Genomic DNA, 23,966 nt, shown 5'->3' on the forward strand with positions numbered 1-23,966 from the left:
TGAAATTTCTCTGAATATGAATTTTAATGATTGGGAAACATAATAAGCCACACATAATTTTACAAGGTCCAGTGCAACTCCCATAGCTTTTTTAAAAAAAGCTTTAGAGCACTTGTATTGTCCTTATTTTTAATTACTGTTATTAATTTTCTTTGATTGAGGAAGCAAAAGGTAACCACTGACTCACTGAGCAATGATCCAACAAGTCATTCAAACTACAGTGTTGACAGCCTTTGTAGTCCTAAATGGATTGTGTCTAACTAAACTACCATCTAATTATGGATCTTTTGTGATTTCACATTTTCATCTTATAGTCAATTGTTCTTTCTTTGATGTGACATGTTGTATTCAGTAGCTTATCTGAAAACATCACTGTGGTTTTGAAAAGGATAAAATCAAATTGTAACAGTCTATGTTCCCATAATGCATGCATACCCAAGGAGAAAGATAGTAAATAGATAAATTATGTCACTGTATTTCCCAGTTCCAGACATTGGAAACACGATCCTACCCCCAAATTCTCTCCAAAGTAGAACAGGTAGATTTATTTCTCATATAGTTATATTAATCAACAGCTGACACATAAAAGACTGAATCAATATTAGTGTACATGCAGATGACAGAAGCGATTGTAAGTGAAGTAGAGATGACTTTCTGACTCCAGAGCTTACAATTACAGGAAATAGTGATTATTAATTTCATCTGAGACATATATGCATTAACCTTATGCATATTATTTTAAAATGTTGATGCAAGCGTAAAAAAGTTTTACATACATATGTCTAAAAACCAGTGTTTCTGGTGAATAACTTTAAGTAACAATTCTCAAGTTTGCCTGTACATACAAATATCCCAGGGGATTTATTTTTTAAAATCCCATTATCATGGCCACACCCCAGATACTGAAATCAGAATCTCTGTTGCTGAAACCCACACAATCAGTGTTTTTTTTAATTGTTGTTTGTTTTTTGTTTTGTTTTTTTTCCAGCTCAAGGAATGAGTCCAATGTGCAGGCAAAATTAAGAGCCACACATATATTATTACAGAGTTAAAAGGAAATAAACTTTCACTTTATTTCAAGTATTATAGATTCAGCATGTCATAATATAGTGTAAATATGAAATGCTGCTGTGATAAAGCTTATGATTTTACTGCAACACCAGATTTCAGGAACTTAATTGGATTAGTGGACATCAAATATTCCTTTCAAATTGATAAAAATAGCTATCACAGTCTGCCACTTTTACTCTCACAGTTAATTACATATACATTGTGCTCCCACAATAGTGTCAGTTTTGCCAATCTCATTTAGATGTTTACATAAAAGAAAAATAATGTCTTCATAAGACAGAATTCTAAAAGAGTATTCAGTCTGTATGTGCATAATTTTGTTGAAAGCTGACTTTCTATGCTCAGTTTTAATGAAATGGTCCTAGGGGAATGGCTATTTCTCTATTTGATTTAAAGATACATATTTGAGTGTAACATTAAGGCATATTTTTGAATAAATTAAATGTTTTTTTCTAATTTTTCAGACACCAGTAATATTATTTAAAATGTTTAATATAGCATATAATATGGGGCAGAAATCATCACTGTTACTAATATTATTAATTAATAAATTACTAATTATTATTATTATTATTATTACTTTATTGAACAGTATTGAACTAGCTCTGTGACTTGAGACTTGTGTTCTGTGAAATGAAGGTTTGAAATAGTCAACTTTAAAAGTCTTTCTAATTTCACCATTTGGAAATTCTGAGCTTTACTCTGCAATGTCTACTACACATTTCAGATTATCTACTTTAATCTTATTATGTAAAAGATATAAAAGAGCTGAAGTGGACAGAGGTGAAATTATTTTTGTAATATTACAAAGAAGAAATTGTTTGCCATGCATCAGGAAGAAAAAAGTATTAGACACATCCGATTTATTTTAAGTACTTACCCTAACCTTCATCATGTAGGTTTCTTTGTTTTGTTTTATTGTTTGTTTGTTTTTAATTATTTCTGGAAAAATCAGTGCGTTAAAAACTTTCCCAGTTTAGAAACTAAAGACATTAGAAAACAAACAATGCTTTCAGTACTTTTTGTTGACTATACAAAAAATTATTCACCTCTTCTAAGATACAAACTTTTTATATGTATGAAATCAAAATGAGTTTTAAAGCCAATGAGTCAGTGGTTATTTACAATCACAAGCTGGCAGTTGTTATGTAGCCAGTGTTTCTTAAATTTTTGTGGATGTGGTCATGGCTGTTCATGTAGTAACACTTCAACTGAGTTATGGTCACTGTTTATTCTACATGTGCAGAATCTGTCATCCAACATTTCTTCAAAGAGATTACAGTAAGATTCGGTATTAGAACAAAAAGTTATTGTCCAAAAAGAAAGGCAAGGAGGCAATGGTAAGAATCAAATCTCATATGATGAAACAAATATTTACTGTTGGAGCAATGACAGCTATTTTATATTTTCTGCTAGTCAACAGCTGACTGATTTTTATTGCATTGCTTCTTATCATGTCAGCTAAGGGTCAGCAGTGTGGACATCACCAGAGATCTTACTAGAAATGTAGAATCTTGGACCCATCCCAGACCTACTGAATCACAATCCACGTTTTATCAAGATCCTTACATAATACCTTTGTAACTTCAAACTTGAAAAACACAACTTTCCAGTACCAAGGAAGATAATCAAAAGACGATGAAGCTGTTTTATATTTTGTTTAATGTAGCATAAAAATAAAATGTAGTTAACTCTCACAGTTAATTACATATACATTGTGCTCCCACAAGAATGTCCATTATTGTGGGCCGATCATATCTCTCATATGTTAAGCAATACAACCTAAAGCAGGAGAAAGACCCTTAGAGTAGATGAAAGAAATTTCAAAGCAACTGGTGCAACAGGAAACTGGTGCAACTGATTCGTAAGCAAACATGACAATATTGATAGAAGTCTATGCCCAATGAATTTAAAAGCTTTTTCTATAAGCTTTAATTAATTATTAAATATATTCTGTTAATAAGAAATCATTAGTAAAGTTACATAGATTTCAGGTGTACAATTCTGTAATATATCATCTGTATATATCACATTGTGTATTCATCACCCAGAATCATTTCTCTTTCCATCACCATATATTTGATCCCCTTTATCCTCATCTCCCACCCCTCCCTCCTTACTCTCTGGTAACCACTAAACTATTGTTTGTGTCTTTGAGTTTTTGTTTGTTCATTTGTTTGTCTTGTTCTTTTGTTGTTTGCAGTTTTATATCCCTCATATTAGTGAAATCATATAGGTTCTCGACTTTTTCTGTCTGACTTATTTCACTCAGCATAATAATCTCAAGGTACATCCATGCTGTCGCAAATGGTGCTATTTCATCTTTGTACCTTTATTTACAGTTGTCAACCCAATAAACTTTAATTTAAAAAAAAAAAGAAATCATTGTGCCATAGTTTATTTTACAACTTTTTTTCTTTCCTCGTGGTACATAAAATCATGGTGTATCTTAAGCTTTGATGAAATACAAGCAATAATATTAGCTCAGTGTATCACAAACCCATCAGAAATAATGCATATCATAACTCTTGTTCATACATATATCATTGCACTTGAGATAACTACCGTGTTTCCCCAAAAATAAGACCTAGCCAGACCATCAGCTGTAATGCATCTTTTGGAGCAAAAATTAATATAAGACCCAGTCTATTATATTATATTATATTATATTATATTATATTATATTATATTATACCCATATTATATTGTATTATACCCAGTATATATTATATTATATTAATTATATTATTATTATGTTATATTATATTATATCAGGTATTATATGATATTATGTGATATTATATTATACCTGGTCTTATATTAAAATAAGACTAGGTCTTATATTAATTTTTGTTCCAAAAGATGCATTAGAGCTGATGGTCTGGCTAGGTCTTATTTTTTGGGAAATACGGTAGATAAAGTGACATAGAAAATTATTAATTTGTATAGCTTAAGAATTATTCTACTAATGATTTTCATGTTATGCAAGTCATCTTTGCTAAATAACTTTTTACATAACAAGAAGAATTAATAAAAATGTTAACCACATTTTATTTTTATGCTACATTAAATAATGACATAGTGGAAATTTTCCCTAAGTAAACAGAATAGCTACATTAATAGTAAATTAGTTCATTATAAGTTTGTCACATATAATGAATATAAAATTAACATTTGGAGTGGATTTTTTTAAACCTCAGAAATAGAGCATGGTAGAAATAGTTTAAGAAACTAGATCTAAATATCTGCTTTTATTTTGATATTTTAAATGATTTATCTAAATTAATATCTGATTCATTTTGTCTTTGTTGGCATTTAATGTAATATACAAAAGTGTTGATTTAGAATTAAGTACTTTTTTCCAAATGATACTAAGTAGCCTTTATAGACTGTTGTCCTGGGGTTAAAACCACTAGTTGTTGACCATTTGACTGCTTTCAGCATTTTTTTCCAGCTTTACTTTTTATTGATGATATGATGAGCTTGACCATAAATTTTGCTTAGCATGCTGAAAATGACGGGGTGTTTTGATGAGGCAGAAGAATTGGGGGTGGAGGAAAGTTGTGGAGAGAACTTTTCTGACTGACCAGTATGGCTAATGACTAGCTGCTAATTCAAATGATGAAGCACAGAGAAAATACTTGAATCTTGAATTTTTCCCAGCAAAATGGGAAGGACTGTGAATCAAACTATATTTTCTCCCTATAGTTGTATTTTCTTATATATGCAATATCATATATTGTGGGTACATAATAAATGTATTCAAATAAATATATGTGGGAAAAAATTAAGGTTCAGGTATATGTACATTTTTACCTGGCTATATTACAGAAGATTCACTGAGCAGGTGATATTTTAGATTGTTTTAAAAGATGATTAAAATCTCAATAAACACTCAGTCAGTATTTGTTTTATTATATGCCTTCATTTCCCACATTTTACTGGACTTTTTTTTTTTATTCATCTGTAAAGGAGACTAACTTTGACAATGCTTATTTTGTGTCACGTAGTAGGTTGTTCGTGAGTAGCAGGAAATATCTCGTTCATTTTATTTTATGAAATGATTTTAATTCTCTTCACATTTGACATGAAAAAATAACCTAGGGTGAGTGAACTTCTATTCCTATTCTGGATACTCAGTGGCATTATTATTATTATTATTATTATTATTATTATTAATAATATTTTGGGGCCGGCCCGGTGGCTCAGGCAGTTAGAGCTCCGTGCTCCTAACTCCGAAGGCTGCCGGTTCGATTCCCACATGAGCCAGAGGTTGCCAGTTCAATTCCTCGACTCCTGCAAGGGATGGTGGGCAGCACCCCCTGCAACTAAAAATAAATAAATAAATAATAATAATAATAATAATAATAATATTCTATAATCACGATGATTTAAAAAGCACCTGTCAGAAATATCTGAATATTGTCAAGTTGAGGAAGGTAAGGATCACCTGCATATTAAACTTTTGATGACCACTAGAACAATATGCATATTATATTATTTATCCCAATGTACTATTTTGGATTTATTATTTGAAAAGTAAAATCTGGGCTACTTTGGATTTATAAGTCAAGTTAAAAGTTATTGTCAAGACATCAAATTCTAATAGTAATGACAATTATGGTTTAGTCCTTACTAATCTGTGTGCTTCAGGGACCAGCAGCATCTGAGTCACCTGGAAGCTTTTTTGAAAAATACAGACTCTCAGGCTGCACCCCAGACCTACAGTGCCAGAATATGCATTTTAATAAATCCCTAGGTGATTCCTATGCCCATTAAAGTTTGAGAATTGCTGGTGGCCTACCATTTCCATTCCTAATCTCTGATTTCAATTATGTAGTACTAATCAAGAATCTGCAACATACATCCTGGTCCCTAAACCTTTCCTTCCAAGTACACACGGCTTATAGCATTCTCCAACAGAATGGAAACCTAGATTTTCAAAACAGAATGCATAACTAGATTTTAGAATAGACAAGTAATCTGTTTTACATGCTTCAAAACCCTGTGGGCATATGTCTTTTTATGTTCTTATGTTCTTATGATTTTTTGAGTTATATAATAATTATTTTTTTTCTAAACAAAGAATAAAATGAGATCCACTAAATGAATTGATCTGTTTCTGTTGTACCTGGTCTTTTACTGACAGTCTCAGAATGTTACTTTAGCTTTCTTAGACTTGTGGAAATCATGCTGCTTGGTTCCCTGCAGGAGTAAAAATGAAATATTAGTAATTATACATATTTAATTTTCAAAATGCCAACTATTACAGCATTTATAAAAAGGAAAATTATTTTAGATATTCATAAAATGTTTCCTTTAGTAAGGGCCTTTCATGTCTAAATTGTGTGATAAATTTTTGTTATTACAGTGATCAGAATTAAAAATGAATTATTTATTAACATATACTTCTTTCGTCTGTTCCAGATGCAAGACAAAGGTCTACCCTGATGATCTTCCAAACACAAGTGTAGTCATTGTGTTTCATAATGAAGCTTGGAGCACTCTCCTTAGAACTGTTTATAGTGTTATAAATCGTTCCCCACACTATTTACTTTCTGAGGTCATCTTGGTGGATGATGCAAGTGAAAGAGGTATAAATATTTTTCTTGTATATACATTTTTTTAATTAGAAAACTTTATTATGGTTAAAAAGGCATCTGGAAAATGATCTGTATTTTCCTTATAACTATACTAATTCTGAAACCGCCCATCATCGTCAGTGTATTTTCATTAATATACCTACTCAATGACAACTCTAGGAACAAGTAACTACTTCTTTCAGTATTTCTCATGATTCCATTTGGTTCTTACTAACCCAAGAAATCAGCCAAAATAACTTTCAGAAGTGTTCCATTTTTCCCCAACTCAACAGCTCACGTGATTAAGCATTTATATGACTTTATGGATACTTGTCTTTTCTTTCTTCTTTTAGTTCAGTCAAATGCAAAATAAATAACATAATTAAGGAGGCTGCATTTGCCATTGTGGCTCAGTTTCTAAATTAGAGTCTAATATATTAACTTCTTATTTTATCCTTATTGTCAGAGAAGTAACAGAGTTATAATAATAACTGTACATTAATATACTTATGAAATCTCCATATCTTTATTTCATCTACTGCAAAAATATATTGACAGGAGTTGGCCATCATTTGTGTGTATTGTATTTTCATCTGGGCAGTAGTATCTCTTCTATGTCTTAAAACAGTCTCAAAACTTTCTTATGCATTCTCATTGCACGTTACAGATTTTCTCAAGTTGACATTAGAGAACTATGTGAAAAATTTAGAAGTGCCAGTAAAAATTATCAGAATGGAAGAGCGCTCTGGGTTAATACGCGCCCGCCTTCGAGGAGCAGCTGCTTCAAAAGGGCAGGTCATAACTTTTCTCGATGCACACTGTGAATGTACTTTAGGATGGTTGGAGCCCTTGCTGGCGAGAATAAAGGAAGACAGGTAAGAAATCACGTGTTGTGTCTGCCTGGGTTATGACTGAACCTGTTAGGACACTTCGACTTTCTATCAAAACTCTCTCCGAGGTTGCTGTTTTTCAGAAGGTTTATTTACCAGCTTTGAAAATAGCCATCTCTACCCCTCTTATTTAATAAAGACCTTGGCTTATTAGGGATGAACAGGAACATGTGAGTTAGAAATAATCAACACATTCAAACCGTAAAAATGTGTTCAATATTCATTTTTTAGGTGAAGGAAATCAGTGTAATTTGAAGTAGTACCATTTTATAAAATCCGTTTTCAAAGCACCATATTGTATCCTCAAAACTACTGTGTGGGGTAGCTAATATAGATGTTCTTACCTGTACCTAATGATAGGAATGCACAGGTAAGTTAAGTAGCTTGTCCCAGCTATTGGAAGTGATAGCGACACTTCACCTTTTCCCATTCTGAGACCAGCCTTCCTTCTACTAGGTCACTGCCCTTATTCAAAGTCTAGTTCAAAACCACCTTGAGGATCTTAAAAATAAGCACACATAACACTGAAATGAAATCATGATTTAACCAAAAATCAAAAAAGCATAGCACAGCTATAAAGAATAAGTGTAATTGTTTAAGCAATATTGCTACTTTGTACATACAAACAGTGGAATCTGAAAGATTGACTACTACTTTATAGAAATGAAAACCCTCATTGATACCTGCAGTTGTCTCTGATGAGGATGCTGTGAAGTATGAGCTTTTCCTAAAGATATTCATAAACATTGGTGATAAATGAGTGTAATTCCCAAGCACTTAATGAAGACAAATATGTTGAATACTGTCTGATATAATAGCAAAGCATCGCATAACACCTTGCTTACAAAGTTATTTCATCTACAGTAGAAAGATCTTTCTGGAATTGAAGTTTTTAATTAAGCATCCAAGACAGGGGTCGCTTAGTGTGAGCTAGTGCAGCTACATAACATAAACGGCAGGATTTGGTACTTGCCAGGAAGATGGATGGAGGTTGTCAGTAAAATGAACCATAGCAGTTAAACAAAGGAGTAGGAACCTTTTAGTCAACTGAGTGTACTACATGGCTAATGACATTTTTTCACTCTGTGTATTGTACAGTCCCCACAGAATGGTAAGCCTGGCAAAGTGAAGTGAACTTGGACACCTTAAATGCATTTCCTGGCACCATTCCATACATTATGCTGCTTTTTAAAACATGTGTTTCATATTCAACTTAGTGAGTTTTTAGTATAATATTGTTTCAATATGGTCAAGCATAGATCATTTAGTTTTTAATCTAACAACATGTTAAATTGTATTTGCATATAATGATCTCTAACGTCTTATCCTACTTCTCAGTTCTGAAGTTGCCATAACTAGATAATAAAGTCCTATTCAAGGGTATTAGATCTAATTTTATCTTCCTACAAATTAAATCATTAAATTTAATGAAGAAAGAGAAAATTATAGATTTGGTAGGGACCAGCATTACCAAGAAACTTTTTCAAGGCTAGATGAATTCTATTGATTTCAGAGAACTCCAGGCTTTAACAAATTGTATGGAATATAAGACCCAATGGAAAATGAGTGTTGATGATACCGGTGTGACAAAACCAGAATAAATGAGAAACAACATTTATTTGTTTTCCACATCTATGGGTGATTAAAAATAATATTTGTATATTTACTTTCTATCACATATGAAAAATAAGCTCTGCTCTTCAGAATTAGCTACAACCAATGCAAACATGGTAGACCTGACTTTTCCTGTGGAGATGACAGAAGGTTGAGCCCATAATAAAACATAAGCTGGGAGCAGGAAAGATTGGAGGAGATACAACGTAGATTAAAAGACTACCCAATGATTTCCAATGGCGAACAATTTCTTACCCTAAAAAGCCACTATCAAGAACACCAAATCTCCTGGCTCTTCCTCTTCCTTTAAGAAAAGACAGGTCATGGGACAAACACCAGAAACTGAAGTTGCTTATCTTTTCCTATCTTAAAATATGTAGATTGTTACTATAAACTCTTTAGTCTAGGACAGTTTCTCAGAAATTGTCATCACCCTAATGTCTTTCACAGGAAACATTTGCTTAATACTGATGATCATAATTTTTATAATTGTTTCTTTTTGTTGACTTCCATTTGTTTGTTTGTTTTTCCTGGTAGTGATTTTTTTTCCCATGAAGATTTTCTTAAAACTATTTCTTTCAACTAACCTTACCCCTCTGAGACTCAAACTACCAGATCTAATGCAATCATCCATTTTCCACTCCATTCATGCTATTACTTTTCTATAAAAGAAATAACTAAAATGATACATAATATCAAAGCACATCTTCTAATCAGGCTGTGGGTGGAGATTTTATGAAAAATAGACCATGTTCATCCTGCCTAGTTAGTATTTAGAATGCATTTGGAAATCTGCTTGAAGATCAATTACTATATTTGATTAGATTATACATGGTAGTATAAAGTTGACTGTAAGAAAGATGTGGTAAAATGAAATCATTCCATAGGCAAAAAGGATAAAATGAGAATAAAAACATAGTATTACAGTCATAAAATAATTAAATTTCAACATATCAGCTATATTGAGTTTGAAGAAACTAATGTGACATTTAAATTATTATTTATATGTAATCTGGTTTTACTTTTTCTTCAGGAAAACAGTTGTGTGCCCCATCATTGATGTGATTAGTGATGATACCTTTGAATACATGGCTGGGTCAGACATGACTTATGGCGGTTTTAACTGGAAACTGAATTTCCGTTGGTATCCTGTTCCCCAAAGAGAAATGGATAGGAGGAAAGGAGACAGAACATTACCTGTCAGGTATGTAGATCATAACTTCCAAAGGATAGCCTGTGTATTTCTATAATAATTAAGAAGTATTATAAATGCGTGTTCTCGTTTTCAAATCTTTTCAAGTCCCTCATATACTTTTTATTCATGTATACATATGAATTATCACTTTTTACATGGTCATCTAAGAATCAATGGCCATATTAAATCTAGTTTAAATTAACATAGGCAAATTTAAGTATTGGCAGAAGTGCCAAATTTCTTTTGAAACTTTGTATATTTTTATATTCAAAATATGTTTATTTTAAGTTGTCCATGTGACAAATATGTACTAGACTTGACACTTCAGGTAGACGTATTTATTGCCTAAATGTTTATGCTTTATAGTAGAGGTGTTCTCAAAACTGAAATAACCAAAAATGTTTTGGTAAATATTCAAATTTACCAACCTTAAAGAACTACCTTTCTGGGAATACAAAAGAAAAATCCATTTGGAAAATTTTAATATATTAACAATTGTGAAGGATTTATTCCAAAATTATTTAAAGTAGCTGCTTAATTTGAAATATGTATTCATAAAATATGTTTTCCCTTAATACAAAATAAAAAATATATATATATATATATATATCATATGCATTATTAGTTGTCTAGGTAAGCATTACCCATTTTATTAACATAAAGTTATCTCCTTTTTAATTTGGCATATTATTGTGTACCTCTTATCTGCAACCAAATATAAATTTACTGACTAATACTTTGGGGAGGGAGTTCATTAGTTTAGCTCTTTAAAGATTAATTTGGCAAATCATCATTTAATTGGAATAATAGAGAAATACCCTAACATTCTGAAAGAATACATATAACTCATTATCTAAATAAGAATGTCTCCTAACCTAATGAGGGAATGACTTACCCATTGGCGAGATCTGTTATTTAATGAATTAATTAAAACTAAGTCTAAAAATTGACTAACTTTATTTTCTTGGAGTCAAAAGGTAGATAATTATTAGGTTGGTACAAAAGTAATTGCGGTTTGAAAGGTTAAAAAACAATTGCAAAAACCGCAATTATTTTTGCACCAACTTAATAAGAGGTAGCCAACATTTATAGGAAGAATTTACTGATCTCGTTCCTGAAAGTAAAGCTCTACATAGAAACCACACACTATCTCCCATCTTTCATTAACTAAAACATAAGATGAAACATCCAACTTGCTATATTTTAACCACAATTTATGTGGTTTTATTGTAAAATATGAAGTTGATAAATATAAAAATTATAAAATATAAATATATTTTATCTGTTTCCCACCGTAACTACATAGTATTTCACTTTCTAAAATGCTGAGGGAGCAAAAGAAAAAGAGAAAGCTGTCTTTGCTGAAGTTTCTAGATATTTATGGCAAAAGGTTAATTAATTCATGGGCTGTGTTGTAACAGCCTGCAGGTAATTATCATCAGCATAGTGACAATGTGAACTTTCTTTGTACTTGTAATCTATTATTTGAAGATGTGATCATCTTTCTCACATTTGTACAAACAGATAAATCATCCTAGGTGTTGAAGACAGTTTTTTTTTTTTTCCTACTTGATTAACAGAATTCTGAATAGCTAAAGTGATTAAAATGAGGTTGAAATATTAGTTTTCTTAGTGGAATGCTTCATTCAAAATGTCAGTTAAGACAGAACTTTCTAGTGACTATAATTGACTAGTTAGTCATAATTTAGAAATATGATCATATACCTGCATACATAGAGCACCAACTTGAACTTCTGACCTACTCTTAGTTATACCACATTTAAAGCAAAGTTTATATTTGTTTTACTTATTCTATTTTCACCTCTGGGCTTTGTATCTTCATTTTGATAATAAATGGAGTTTGTGAAATACTTGGAATTTGTGAAGTTATGAGTATGGAATAATAACACACATAATCCTGAGTGTTTAGCTTTCTTATTACTAAACTCTCCTTGACATTTTAGTAGTCAAATTATATGACTTTTCAGGAATATCTCAATTATACGTGCAACAATAGAGTAATAAAATTGTTACAGCAGAGATCATAAATCAGGAGGTTGCATGTCAAATATGTTCCCTAGGTGTGTTTTACTTGGTCTACAGTGTTTTGCAGTTAAAAAAAAAAAAAAAAAAAAACTACCAAAAATTTTTAAATGAGATGTTTTAAATAAAAATCTGGATTTGCAGCTATTCTTGAAAAGTCAGATCTTACTCTAGTGGTGCAGTATTCCTACTTGAGGAGTTGAGTAGAAGCTGCCCATCTAGAAGTAGCATGAAAGTTTAGTTGGATCCCTACAACTCCTTTTGTGTGTGTGTCCCTGCTTTGAGTTGCCTTTTGTCATCATTCTTGCACTTGGAAAAATATTTCTCTGTAGCTGTATCCCAATCAAGGTGAGATAAATACGCTTATTGCAACTAACCAACTTCACATATTGACTTTATTTACCTGGCTATAATTGCTTACATTTGTGACCTTTGACTTAGAGGCTACTGCCTGGGAAATGGCGGAGATTTAAAATATTAGACAAGTTAGCTGTCTATGAGTTTGCACATATATAATCTAATGGAATATTAACTAGTATCAGAGATTATCTGGTAGTACAGATAATCTGTCAAATCATTTCATTAGATTGGGGTGTATTATGCATTTTTTCTCATGCATCTAACTTTTGAGTGATTCTGTTGAAGCTATTGAAATGAGTCTGAGTTTATATGCAAATACACATTATATGTGCTAAATTCTGCGCATATGAAAATGAAAAAGGCAGTCTCTGCTCTGAAGTTGTTCACTGTCTGGGACTGGCCATATGTATGGTGGATGAGGGAAGTAGGCCAGCATACATGGCCAGGGTCTGAATGCACAGGAGTTAAGCTATGTCCGCTGCTAGAGTGGTGTGTGCTTCTGGAAAAGAATCCGGCTTTAATCTCATTGATCGTTTTAGTTTCTTAATTATGCCCTGTGAGTAACCCTCAATACATAGTTATAAAGATATTCGTTTCTACTTTAATTTCTCAATGATTGAAATGGATTTCTTTACTAACAACCTACAGATTATTTATCAAGTCTATTAACTTTCTTTACCCTTTGTGTTTTACCTTATGGACTCTTTTGCATTTAGTTATTATTAATATTCTTAGTATGACTTCCTGCAATTTAACTTGGAGTACCATGTTCAGTATCTTCCTAAAGCAAAACAATAGAGTTTTATAATTTCTTCTAAGTATTCCTATCATAATAAATGAAATATAGATGTAATTATGAATTCTTGTACCTAACACTTTTTACGTACTTTGATGTCCCTTTTTTAAACATTTGTCTGATCTCATACATATATTTTCTCTCAATTGGAATTAGGAATTTATAAAGATTAAATAAGTAACATTATTAGTAACACCTGATATTACAATCATTGTGCCTTTATTTTGAAAAAAAAAATCATGGAATGACCACATATATATTTCTTGCATCCTGTAGTGTGATATCATTGAAGAAGTATTGACACTGGCTTTGGAGGATCTGGGTTTTCCTTTAAGCTTTTCCAATTGGGAAGTTACCCAGTCTTCTCAACTATTAAATGGAAAATTATTCTCCCAGCCTTTCCTAACTCATGAAGTACTGTAAAATATTTCACGAGAAATGTATTTGAAATGAGTTATTTTAAATTTATTTATGATCATGTAACTAACATGTATGCATTGCAAAATAAACGTGACAAGTACCTAAAGCAGGATAAAACTGGACATCAGTGAGCCACATCTCTTTTAGTATTTTGTTATAGTTCTTTCCAGATATATTTCGTCATAATTTAAAAGTTGATATGTCGTATTTTCCTATGCCATTAAATTTTCTACACAAATAAAAATTTTAATTTTTATTAAATTAATATCTGCTGCTAATATCTGTTATTTACTTAGCTTATCTTCCATTTTTAATAGTCTAAAGTCAATTAAGAATTTGTTTATATTTATTTTTGCCAGTTATGTCTTCTGATCTACAGTTTTTGCATATAATGTGGTCTCTTTAGAATTATGCAGACAATATGAAATTTGTTTTAATATTGTTGATAGCTTCTGCCAATTTGTTTTCCCCCAAAAGTATCACTGACTTCAATTTATAGTTCTCCTAGTAAGTATACCAAATGAATACACTTATTTTATTCTGTAAAATCTTATAAAATATAAGGCAATATCACTTATTGTTTAATAGCAACTGATAATCTATTTCTTAATTTTTACCTGTCAGATATTCTGTTTTTCTTAGTCCAATGAAAATATACTTTTAAATTGGAAAACAGAAGCATAGACAAATCCTCTCAAAGCCTGTGAGACACTTTTTTTTTTTTTTTTTTTTTTTTTTGCAACAGGAGATACTAAAGCAACACTACAGGAAAGGTGAAGGTTCTGAGCAGAGCAAAGACTTTGAAAAAAATAGTTCAATTTTGGAATATTCAACTATTCAGCATTCTTACCTACTCCTGTTAAAATCTAATATATGTTGATTTTGAGAGAAAAAAGATTCCACCTCAGATGGAATCAGTGAACCTATGTTTTTTGGAGAAAAATAGCACATTTATATTATGTTGTATTACTTTCTAATGGCTTAGGGGATAATTTACAAGACTTTACTAGCAGTCTGTTGAGGTGAGAAGAAAACAAAGGTACTATAGAAAGGTTACAAGGTGGTGAATTAAGTATCACATTAATATACTAAAAAAATTTTATCACATCAACCAAAATATTTTAAAACATTTGATTCCAGCTAACCTTATTTTTTTTATGTTGACCCCTCTTATGCATAAAATGAAAGTAGAAGGAAAGACTAAAACTTGCACCAACTACTGTATATCCACTTGGAAGCTTAGGATTTTTTCAGGTAGTGAGGATTATGAAAAAGGATTAAGGAAAAAAACAAAACAAAAAACTACTCCTTTAAGGACAGGGTAAGGCATTTGATTCCAATACTTGTTGGTAAATGGGTTCTTTGGTGGAAAAACATGTCATTTGCCTATACTAAGCAAAACTTTATTTTTTTCTTATCTTTTAAAAATAACTTTGAAACTCTTCTCTCCCATAGATTCTACAGGATTTGAATAAGCTTTCTTGCTTAGAGTCTAAGATAGCATAAACTCTTACAGTAACAGTTTCTTTTCTATAGAAAGCTTCATCTTCTCACCCAAACATGTTCAAATGAGTCTCATCATGTGTAATATTCCACTAAACTTCCCATTTTTTTCTCTGTAAAAACCTTTAATCACATTCAGAAGCTGATCATTCATTGCACTAATAATTGTTATGTCTTTGCTTCCTTTCTCTCTCTTCTACTTTGTATAGTCAGGCATAGGGGACAGAATAAGGATGGAAGAAGAGAGACTCATAGCATCTAATTTTCCTTTGGTTTCTAAACCTGCAAAATGTTTAACTAAATGAAGCTATTATATTTTATGATTTAAGAAAATCAAAATTATACGAATATTTCAGCTATTCATGCCTGCATTTGCATAAATAATAAATATTTATTTATAAGTTCTCTTTATTATCGTTTATAATGTATGAGGACTGTTGATACAGAGCTAAACACTAAGTCTGAATATTGTGATATTTGACCAATGCAAATAGCAGCCTAACATCTCTCAAATCTTCTTTAGACTTTTTCTCCAGAGACCTTGGTTGTTTGCCAAGTAAGATTAAATAGAATCTTAATATAGCAAAAGAAAAAAGTTAGTGAAAATAAATGATGTTTCAATAACTTTGAAAGAAATTGTTTTGAAGGACAGTGCTAAAATTCACAGGAAAACATGGTGCATACATTTGGAACTTAAAGTTAGCTAATTTCTAATTAGCTATTCAAAACCTTTGCTGTATAAGTTAAATGGATAAATCAAGAAATTACTGATTGTTGTATGATTAGGAAGAAAGAAAGGAAGAAAGAAAAATAAAGAAAAAGAGAGGGAGAAAGGAAGGGCAGGAGGGAGGGAGGAAGGGAAGGAAGTAAAAAGGAAAGGAAAGGAAAGTTAAGGAAAGAAGGGAAGGGAAGGGAAGGGAAGGGAAGGGAAGGGAAGGGAAGGGAAGGGAAGGGAAGGGAAGGGAAGGGAAGGGAAGGGGAAGGGAAGGGAAGGGAAAAGAAGGGAAGGGAAGGGAAGGGAAAAAGGAAGAAAGAAAGGAAGGAGGAAAGAAAGCAAGAGAGGAAGAAAGGGAGGGAGAGAAGGAAGGAAGGAAGGAAGGAAGGAAGGAAGGAAGGAAGGAAGGAAGGAAGGAAGGAAGGGAGAGAGAGAGAATGGAAGGAAGGAGAGAGGGAGGGAGGGAGAGAGAGAGAGAGAGAGAGAGAGAGAGAGAGAAAGAAAGAAAGGAAATGCTTTTTTAACTGGGCCACTAACTATAACTATCTGTGGTTCCTTGAAGAAATCATTTAAACACATTGCAACTAAATTTGGCTGACCAAATCTGTAGGATTCTGTAGCTCTAAAATATTACAATTCTATTTAAAATTAATTGGATTCTGAAAACAATAAAAATAAAGCTGATTGCAATCTTGACAAACTTTTCTTCTTGTTTAGTAAAACTATTTAAAATGTATAGTACTTGCTTTGCATTGGTTCTATTCTAAGAGTATCATGTACATTGATGCATAGATCCTATTTTGTAGATTATGAAACTGAGGCACAGAACTTAAGTGACTTGCTGAAGGTTAGTCTGTGGGTTTGAGTTTTGAACTCCATCAATCTAGAAACTAATTCCTAAAACCTAAACTTAGCTACCCCCTAGAGTTTCCTTACTGTATACCTATTTTTCACGCACATAGTGTGAAATACAGGGTACATTATCTTCTTGGTGAATATACAGGCATTGCATTTTAGCATTACTGAATACTCAAAAGTATTCTATCATAGTTTCTTTGGATTTACCAACTTCTGGTAAAATGATTCAGTTTTTTTTTTGTCTTTTTTTTTTTTTTTTGTCAAATGTTTACATTTTGGAGTCCTTTAATATTCTACATTGTTACAAAGCTTTATATCTTTAATTCTAAAATTCTACCACTCTCAACCCCCAAACTCCCATTAGATAATAAGGCCTTTAAAAATCCTGGAATCAGTGAAGACATTTTTGTTATTCACCAATTTAGCAGATGTGAGCAAAGTTTTTCGGTTGTAATTACAGAAATAAAAGTGCATGTAATTTAAACTTTCAAATAGATTGTTTTGTGGCCCTGGAATACATTGCTTTTTTAAAATTTTATTTATTCAATAAATATCTATTAATTGTCTAATACTATTAAACCATTATATTGGCTTATGTACAGAAGTCATAAAATGTATATAGATATAAATATAATACTCAATAAAAAGTTACAAGTGCCTTGAGAGAACGAAACAGGGTGCTATAGAAGGTAGAAGGAAAATATTACATCCCGACTGGAAGGAGGGCAGGCTGTGTGGAATATATATCCTTTGGATTGGCCTAAGAATAGAGCAAATTTGAATATATGAGGGGAGTTTTAAAAGGAAAATCCAAGGGACAAATGGATGTGAACATATTACCAGGGTGAGAAAAGTGAAGAAGTTTGAAGCATTTACTAGTAACAGCTAAACACTTAAAGTACAGGGGAATAGTTAAAAGCAATGGGAGAGCTCATTGTGTCACTCCAGATCCTGGATGCCAGGATAAGAAGTTGGAATGTATTCCTTAAAATAGGTTTTTGAACATCTGGTTAACATTTTTAGAGGAGTTTTGATATAGAGAAATGAATTTGGCTATGGTTTATAGAATAAATTTTGGAAGCGGCAGGCTCAAAGAGCAAGAAAATTCCATTAACACATGGTTAGCAATAAGAGGACTCAAATTGGATAGTGACCCTGATAACAGAGAAAAGAGATAAAAGTCAAAAATACTTTGGGAAAAAAAAATAAAAAAAGGAGGTATTGGGGAAATGATTGAGTGAGACACAAAAAAGAAAGGTGCTTAAAGGTGTTTCCATCATTTTATATTAAGGCTCTGGAAGGAAATAGAGGACATTGAAAGAGAAGAAGATATGGAAAGGGTAGCGCATTCTCAGTTCTGTGTTAAACACACTGAGCACAGCCAATTTTTTGTTTTATTAAAAAAAAACAAAAAAAAAAACATGTAGTGAATAATCTAAAAAAGCACAACCAATGCAGAAAATAAACACAGATTAGGAGTCAGCTTCATAGAAATGACTGACAATTAAAAGCATGTGGTGAATGAGCTTACCTGTATACAGGTAGAGAAAATTGTTACTGAGAGACCCTTGGGAGGACAATGTTAGGGGATAAAAGAAGATGATTATTAAATGCATAGCTCTATAAAAAATGTTATGATTGTATATTGTGCTCATGTGACACATGTGAAACAAGGAACTTGACTACGATCTGAAAGGCAGCGAGGGACAGGAAGAGGACAGCGTCAATCAGAATCATAACATTAATAATCTAGTTGGTAGAAGGAAAAATCAGTTTAGCACAATGCAATGTGAGTCAGAGGTGAAAAGAATTTCAAGCAGGGAGGCTGATGCATTGTGTTAAAGGCTTTCAGAGGAAGACATTCAGGAAAGGCTATTGAAGTTCAGAATCAATGGGCTCCTTTCAGAAAGAAGTTATTGTAGAGGTGGGAACAGGACCCACATTCTAGTTAGGAAGTCAAGAGAAGTTGAGGGAGTGCTAGACAGTATCTTTTCTATAAGACTACCAGGGAAGGGAATAGAAAATCTATATCCCTAGTTTGAATGAGTAGTAGGATTACGTAAAGTTATATTTTGATTTAGGATAGAACTTAATTGAGCAGTTGTGTAAGCTCAAGGGAACAATTTAGAAATCAAAGTCATAAAACAGAAATGTAAATAGTTAAAGCACAAGTGGCTGAAAGAGTAGTCAGGAAAGAGCCATCTGAAAGCATAAGAGCAGATGCTAGCATACAGTGAGAGGAAAGTAGATATTCGTTCCTCTAAGACAAGAGGAAGGAAGAGGCCATGAGAAGATTCTCTCTCTCTCTCTCTCTCTCTCTCTCTCTCTCTCTCTCTCTCTCCCCCTCCCTCCATATATGTATAGATATCTAGATATCTGATATATATCTATATATCTAGATCCAGATCTGGTCTAGGTCTCAGTCTAGATATAGATGTATACAGAGAAAGAGAGAGTTTAGATTTCATAATTAAGGGAGTTTAGATTTTATGCATTGGCTTAATCTCTAATCTTGAGAAGAGTCCAAGACTTTTGGAAAATATTCAGTGAAAATGAGACAGGTGAGCAAGTAAACATAGATAAAATGATTGTTAGCAGTTTGTAGACTAAGCAGAGAGTCAATAACATGGACTTCCAGTGTGAACAATTGACCTCATCTTACTAATTTTTCAATGATTCTCTGAGTGTTAGGAGCAGAAATGGATGAAGTGAAGGTAAGTTTACCCAGGCACTTGTATTTACAAAAAGAAAATTGAGCTATAAGGCAAGGACATAGAACCTAGGGTGCTAGGCTAGTTTTTCCCTGACATGGCAGAATCCTGCAAAGCCTGGAAGTGAGAGAAGGAAAGCAAACAATTCCTGAAGGGGATTATTATGTGAGAATATGGAATAGCTAAAGAACCAAAATCACCAATGGAGGGTAGAAATGACTTCCACTGGCTTGAAATAGGAGAGGTTCTAAAATAGAAAGTTGTGTTCAGAAAGACAAATTTCAGAGTCCAGCATCTCAGATACGAAATAGTTCCAAGTGATTTTGAAATTCAAAATGAGACTGTGTTTATGGGGAGCTCAAATTAAGTTAAGGACACTCAAGACTTGTTTGAATGATTAACATCAACAATGACAACACATATATGTCACCTAACCTCATTAATTATTTATTATGTGCCAGGCACTGTGCTAAGTGCTTTTTTTCTACTAACTCACTTCATCTTCCCGTACCTACTGTGTGATAGGTGATGGTCACAGCCATTGAGCTGATTATGTTTTCCCCCAAACTTGATCGAATTAGTTGGCTGGTTTGACGTTGTATAAAGACAATCTCAGAAAGCAAATAATCTCAGCTAATTCAACTATAATCAAAGGTTTTTCAGTTTTCTAGGCACCCTGGACACTTAAGGTCCATGCAATATATATGGATAGTTCATTATGGATATTACAGAGCAGCTGACTTAGAACAGAACATATCGCAGAACACTGCCTTTGGCTAAAATATCATTTAAGGCATGGTCCCTATGCTACTTCAGGGAACTAAGTGACATTGTAATGACAAAAAATTCTCTCTAAGAGCATCTGTCTTCAGATATATAGAACTTTTTTTTTTTGGTGAGTTGTCATTTTTTTGTTTTTGTTACTTTCCAAGTATAAGTGAAACTTATTTGAGTCATTCTTATGGTTAAATATATAATTTATTATAGCCATTTATTATACAGTTCTCACATATTTATAGGAATTATGACCAACGGATGAAAATCAATATGTGTATTTAACTTTAATGCATTAATACTTTATTAGTAAACAGATAAGTGGATAGGCACTCTGAACTGATCATTAAAAATGCATCACTTAACATTCTTAAGCACTTGGTTTTGCATTACGATGCAATAATTGCAACAATTTTTGTTCCTCATTTCATTCAATAGACTATCCACCACTGTAATGCTTATATAGTTATTGACATAGAGTTCCAAAATCCCAATCAGGTGAGGGTCATGGCTACCGTAATTACTATTTGTTTAGCTTTGTTAGTGTTTCTCATTATAACTCAGAAGGTCAATGATACTCTTCATGATAGGAGCCCAGCAAGACTAGACGTAATAAAAGAGCTCTGAGACTAAGTGAGTTTGAGCTATTCCAACTGATGGACGGTTAATTACCTGAGTATAAAACAGTGAGAAATAGGAAACTTTGCACTAGGTATATTATTACAATATTATTCGGTGAGTTTTTTTGTTTGTTTGTTTCAGTGAACTACACTGTTCAATTAGAGGACATGAGCATATCCTGTGGCAGAAGAGGATATAATTTCAAGAAAAGCAAAACATTTGGTGTTTTAGCAATCTCAGACTACTTGGATGAGAATTCCAAATCTAAGTTACTAGATCAGTGTTTCTCATCTTGAGCGTCACATTAGAATCACCTGGGAACTTTATACAATACCAAGGGTTTAGCCCCATCTCAGGTCAGTTAAATCTGAATCTGTGTAGAGTTGTACCCAAGCATGGAAATGCATTTTTAAATGGTGTCTTAGGCGATGCTAATGTGCTACAAATGTTGAAAATCATTATACTCCAATTAATATTCAGAAATAATCATTGCCAGTATAGATCCAGTTGTAAAGAACTAGAATTTTTCTTTTTTTTTTTGTTTCACTTCTTACTGCTTGTATAGAAAGACTTGTGTAGTTCACACATCAACCATTGACTTTAATGATCTTTAAAATTAATTAATAATTAATTCATCCTTTTAAAACTTAATGTCTGACTTCTTCGTTCCTATAGAGAAATTTACTCCTAGGAAAAAGTTATAGAATCTGCCAAATTTCCTTTAAACTTCTGAGTAGTATATGGGAATGATTTTTATCCATAGGGTTATATGATTAGTTCTATCACTTTAATTATGTAAAAAGAATAAACAATTGGATGTCAAGTGTTTTTGGTTGTTGTTTAAAAATACTTTTGTAATTCTTGTTCGACATTTATTGCCTATAAGCATTTCATAGTATTTAATATTTTTCATATTTAAGTACAGTCTAGATATTTTCATAGAGAAACCATTTCCACAGGTTTCTAGAGCTCATAGTAAACTAATTTTAATTAGGTGACAAAAGATCACAATTGGTAGTTTCATGACCGATTAATCTCTTAAAGGGTAGTGCTAGAGTATTAACTTCTCTTCACACTGCCTTTCAGAAGGAGTGTAGATGCCCACATCTCAAGTGCCCAGTGTTCCTGCCATGTAACTATTTGATCACCGATAGGAAAAACATAGTAAAAATTAGTTTTACAGAAATGTGAAATAAAATGATATTCATTAAGTTTAAAATCTCTTACACCTTGGCTTTATGTTTCCAGTTTGAGATTTTTGAGTACTATTATTTTTTTTAATTTAAAATGTCTCAAAAATATTTGCTACAGTCTCATTAAACTCCACACATTGTTTTCAAAAGATATTCTTTTCTTTTTGTTTTTTTTCAACTAGGACCCCTACTATGGCTGGTGGCCTATTTTCTATTGACAGAAACTACTTTGAAGAGATAGGAACTTACGATGCAGGAATGGATATCTGGGGTGGAGAGAATCTTGAAATGTCTTTTAGGGTAATTGCATTTTACTTTATATTTTGACTCGGAGCATACTATGCTGTAGCATGCACATACAAACCCAGTAATTTACTGTCAAACCTTTTTTGTGACGTGATGCAAATTACTGATCAGTTGGTTATTTTATACTTATTTAGAAGCTTTGCTAGTGTCTTTTGCATGCAATATTTACTGTTAAATGGGAAATTATAGGTATTTTTAAAGTTCTCAAAATTAATTGTTTTATTCATAATACAAAGGCATTAGGGATTTCAGACGTGAAAAAACAAGGGCTTTATTTTTTTCAATGAAGCATTACCCTATAAAATCAGTTTGTATTTTTGAACTGAAGCTTGGAAGTGTTTGTTATCTTAATTTTCAAATGTTACCTGAGGTTATCCTTAAATAACTCTAAGAATAACCTATGGTGAAAGGAATTCTTGGTAATTGTGTAAGTAAGTTGACAATCTTTGCAACGTAGGCATTATTGTTTGATGAATCAGTTTAAATAATGCAAATGTACTTATAAAATGACCTTATAAGTAAATGACAATTAAGGATTAATCTTTCATATGTATGATGTTAGTAAACATATGAGTAATTTTATTATTTTGCTGTATTAGGAAATTTATAATACAGACACGTAAATGTAACTTCCTACTGACAAATAAATGCTAACATACTGTTTTTTTTCTTCACACCATATAGAGTTATTTTAAGTGAAATAATTCAATAAAACTGTTTTTTTCTTTCTAGAATTTAACATGAAATAGTCAAAACACTCTATTGCTTTGCCAAAGTTATTTATGCAATGAAATTATTGGAGTTTTAATATATTTATCTATGACGTTCAAGAGTTATGCCTTTTAATTTCTCATTTGCAAAGTGAAGTTTATTTTTCACTAACAAAATATAAATATATCTGATATTGTTATATAAGAAAATGTTAAAAATTTAGGATAAGAATTACTTTGAATTTATATAATGTGGAATTTAATGGCTCTTACATAATCTGAATTATTTTAGAAACACTAGAATGACCTTCTTATGCAATTTTTCGCTTATAAACCTTCCTTATAGCTAAATGTCTGACAACATCATTAGTTAATGGAATTTTAATCTTCCCATATTTGCTTATGTACTTATAGGCTGGTGGTACTTGCCCTCCAAGACTTTATACCATACTCAGGAATGTCTTCTTGCCATCATGCACATGATACATCTTTGCACCACCTTTGGGGACATTGGGGATTCAACCTTTGTACTTGGTGTAGTTCTGAAAGTGCAAAATCTAAGAGATGGCAGTTAAAATAAAGGAAGAAGAAAAAAGGAAGAATG

General features: G+C 32.1%; 1 protein-coding gene across 6 annotated transcripts in view; it reads left to right on the plus strand.

The window, feature by feature from the left end:
- GALNT13 (polypeptide N-acetylgalactosaminyltransferase 13) overlaps positions 1-23,966 on the plus strand; it is a 459,656-nt gene that overhangs the window by 250,488 nt on the left and 185,202 nt on the right. For all 6 annotated transcript variants that reach the window (XM_074336508.1, XM_074336499.1, XM_074336497.1 and 3 more), the window contains exons 5-8: positions 6,499-6,665; positions 7,321-7,528; positions 10,191-10,361; positions 22,529-22,646. In XM_074336508.1, the coding sequence (XP_074192609.1) occupies positions 6,499-6,665; positions 7,321-7,528; positions 10,191-10,361; positions 22,529-22,646 (664 nt within the window). The remainder of the gene's footprint in view (positions 1-6,498; positions 6,666-7,320; positions 7,529-10,190; positions 10,362-22,528; positions 22,647-23,966) is intronic.

This window comes from Rhinolophus sinicus, linkage group LG01 (assembly GCF_036562045.2).
Source record: "Rhinolophus sinicus isolate RSC01 linkage group LG01, ASM3656204v1, whole genome shotgun sequence".
Taxonomy (NCBI): Eukaryota; Metazoa; Chordata; class Mammalia; order Chiroptera; family Rhinolophidae; genus Rhinolophus; species Rhinolophus sinicus.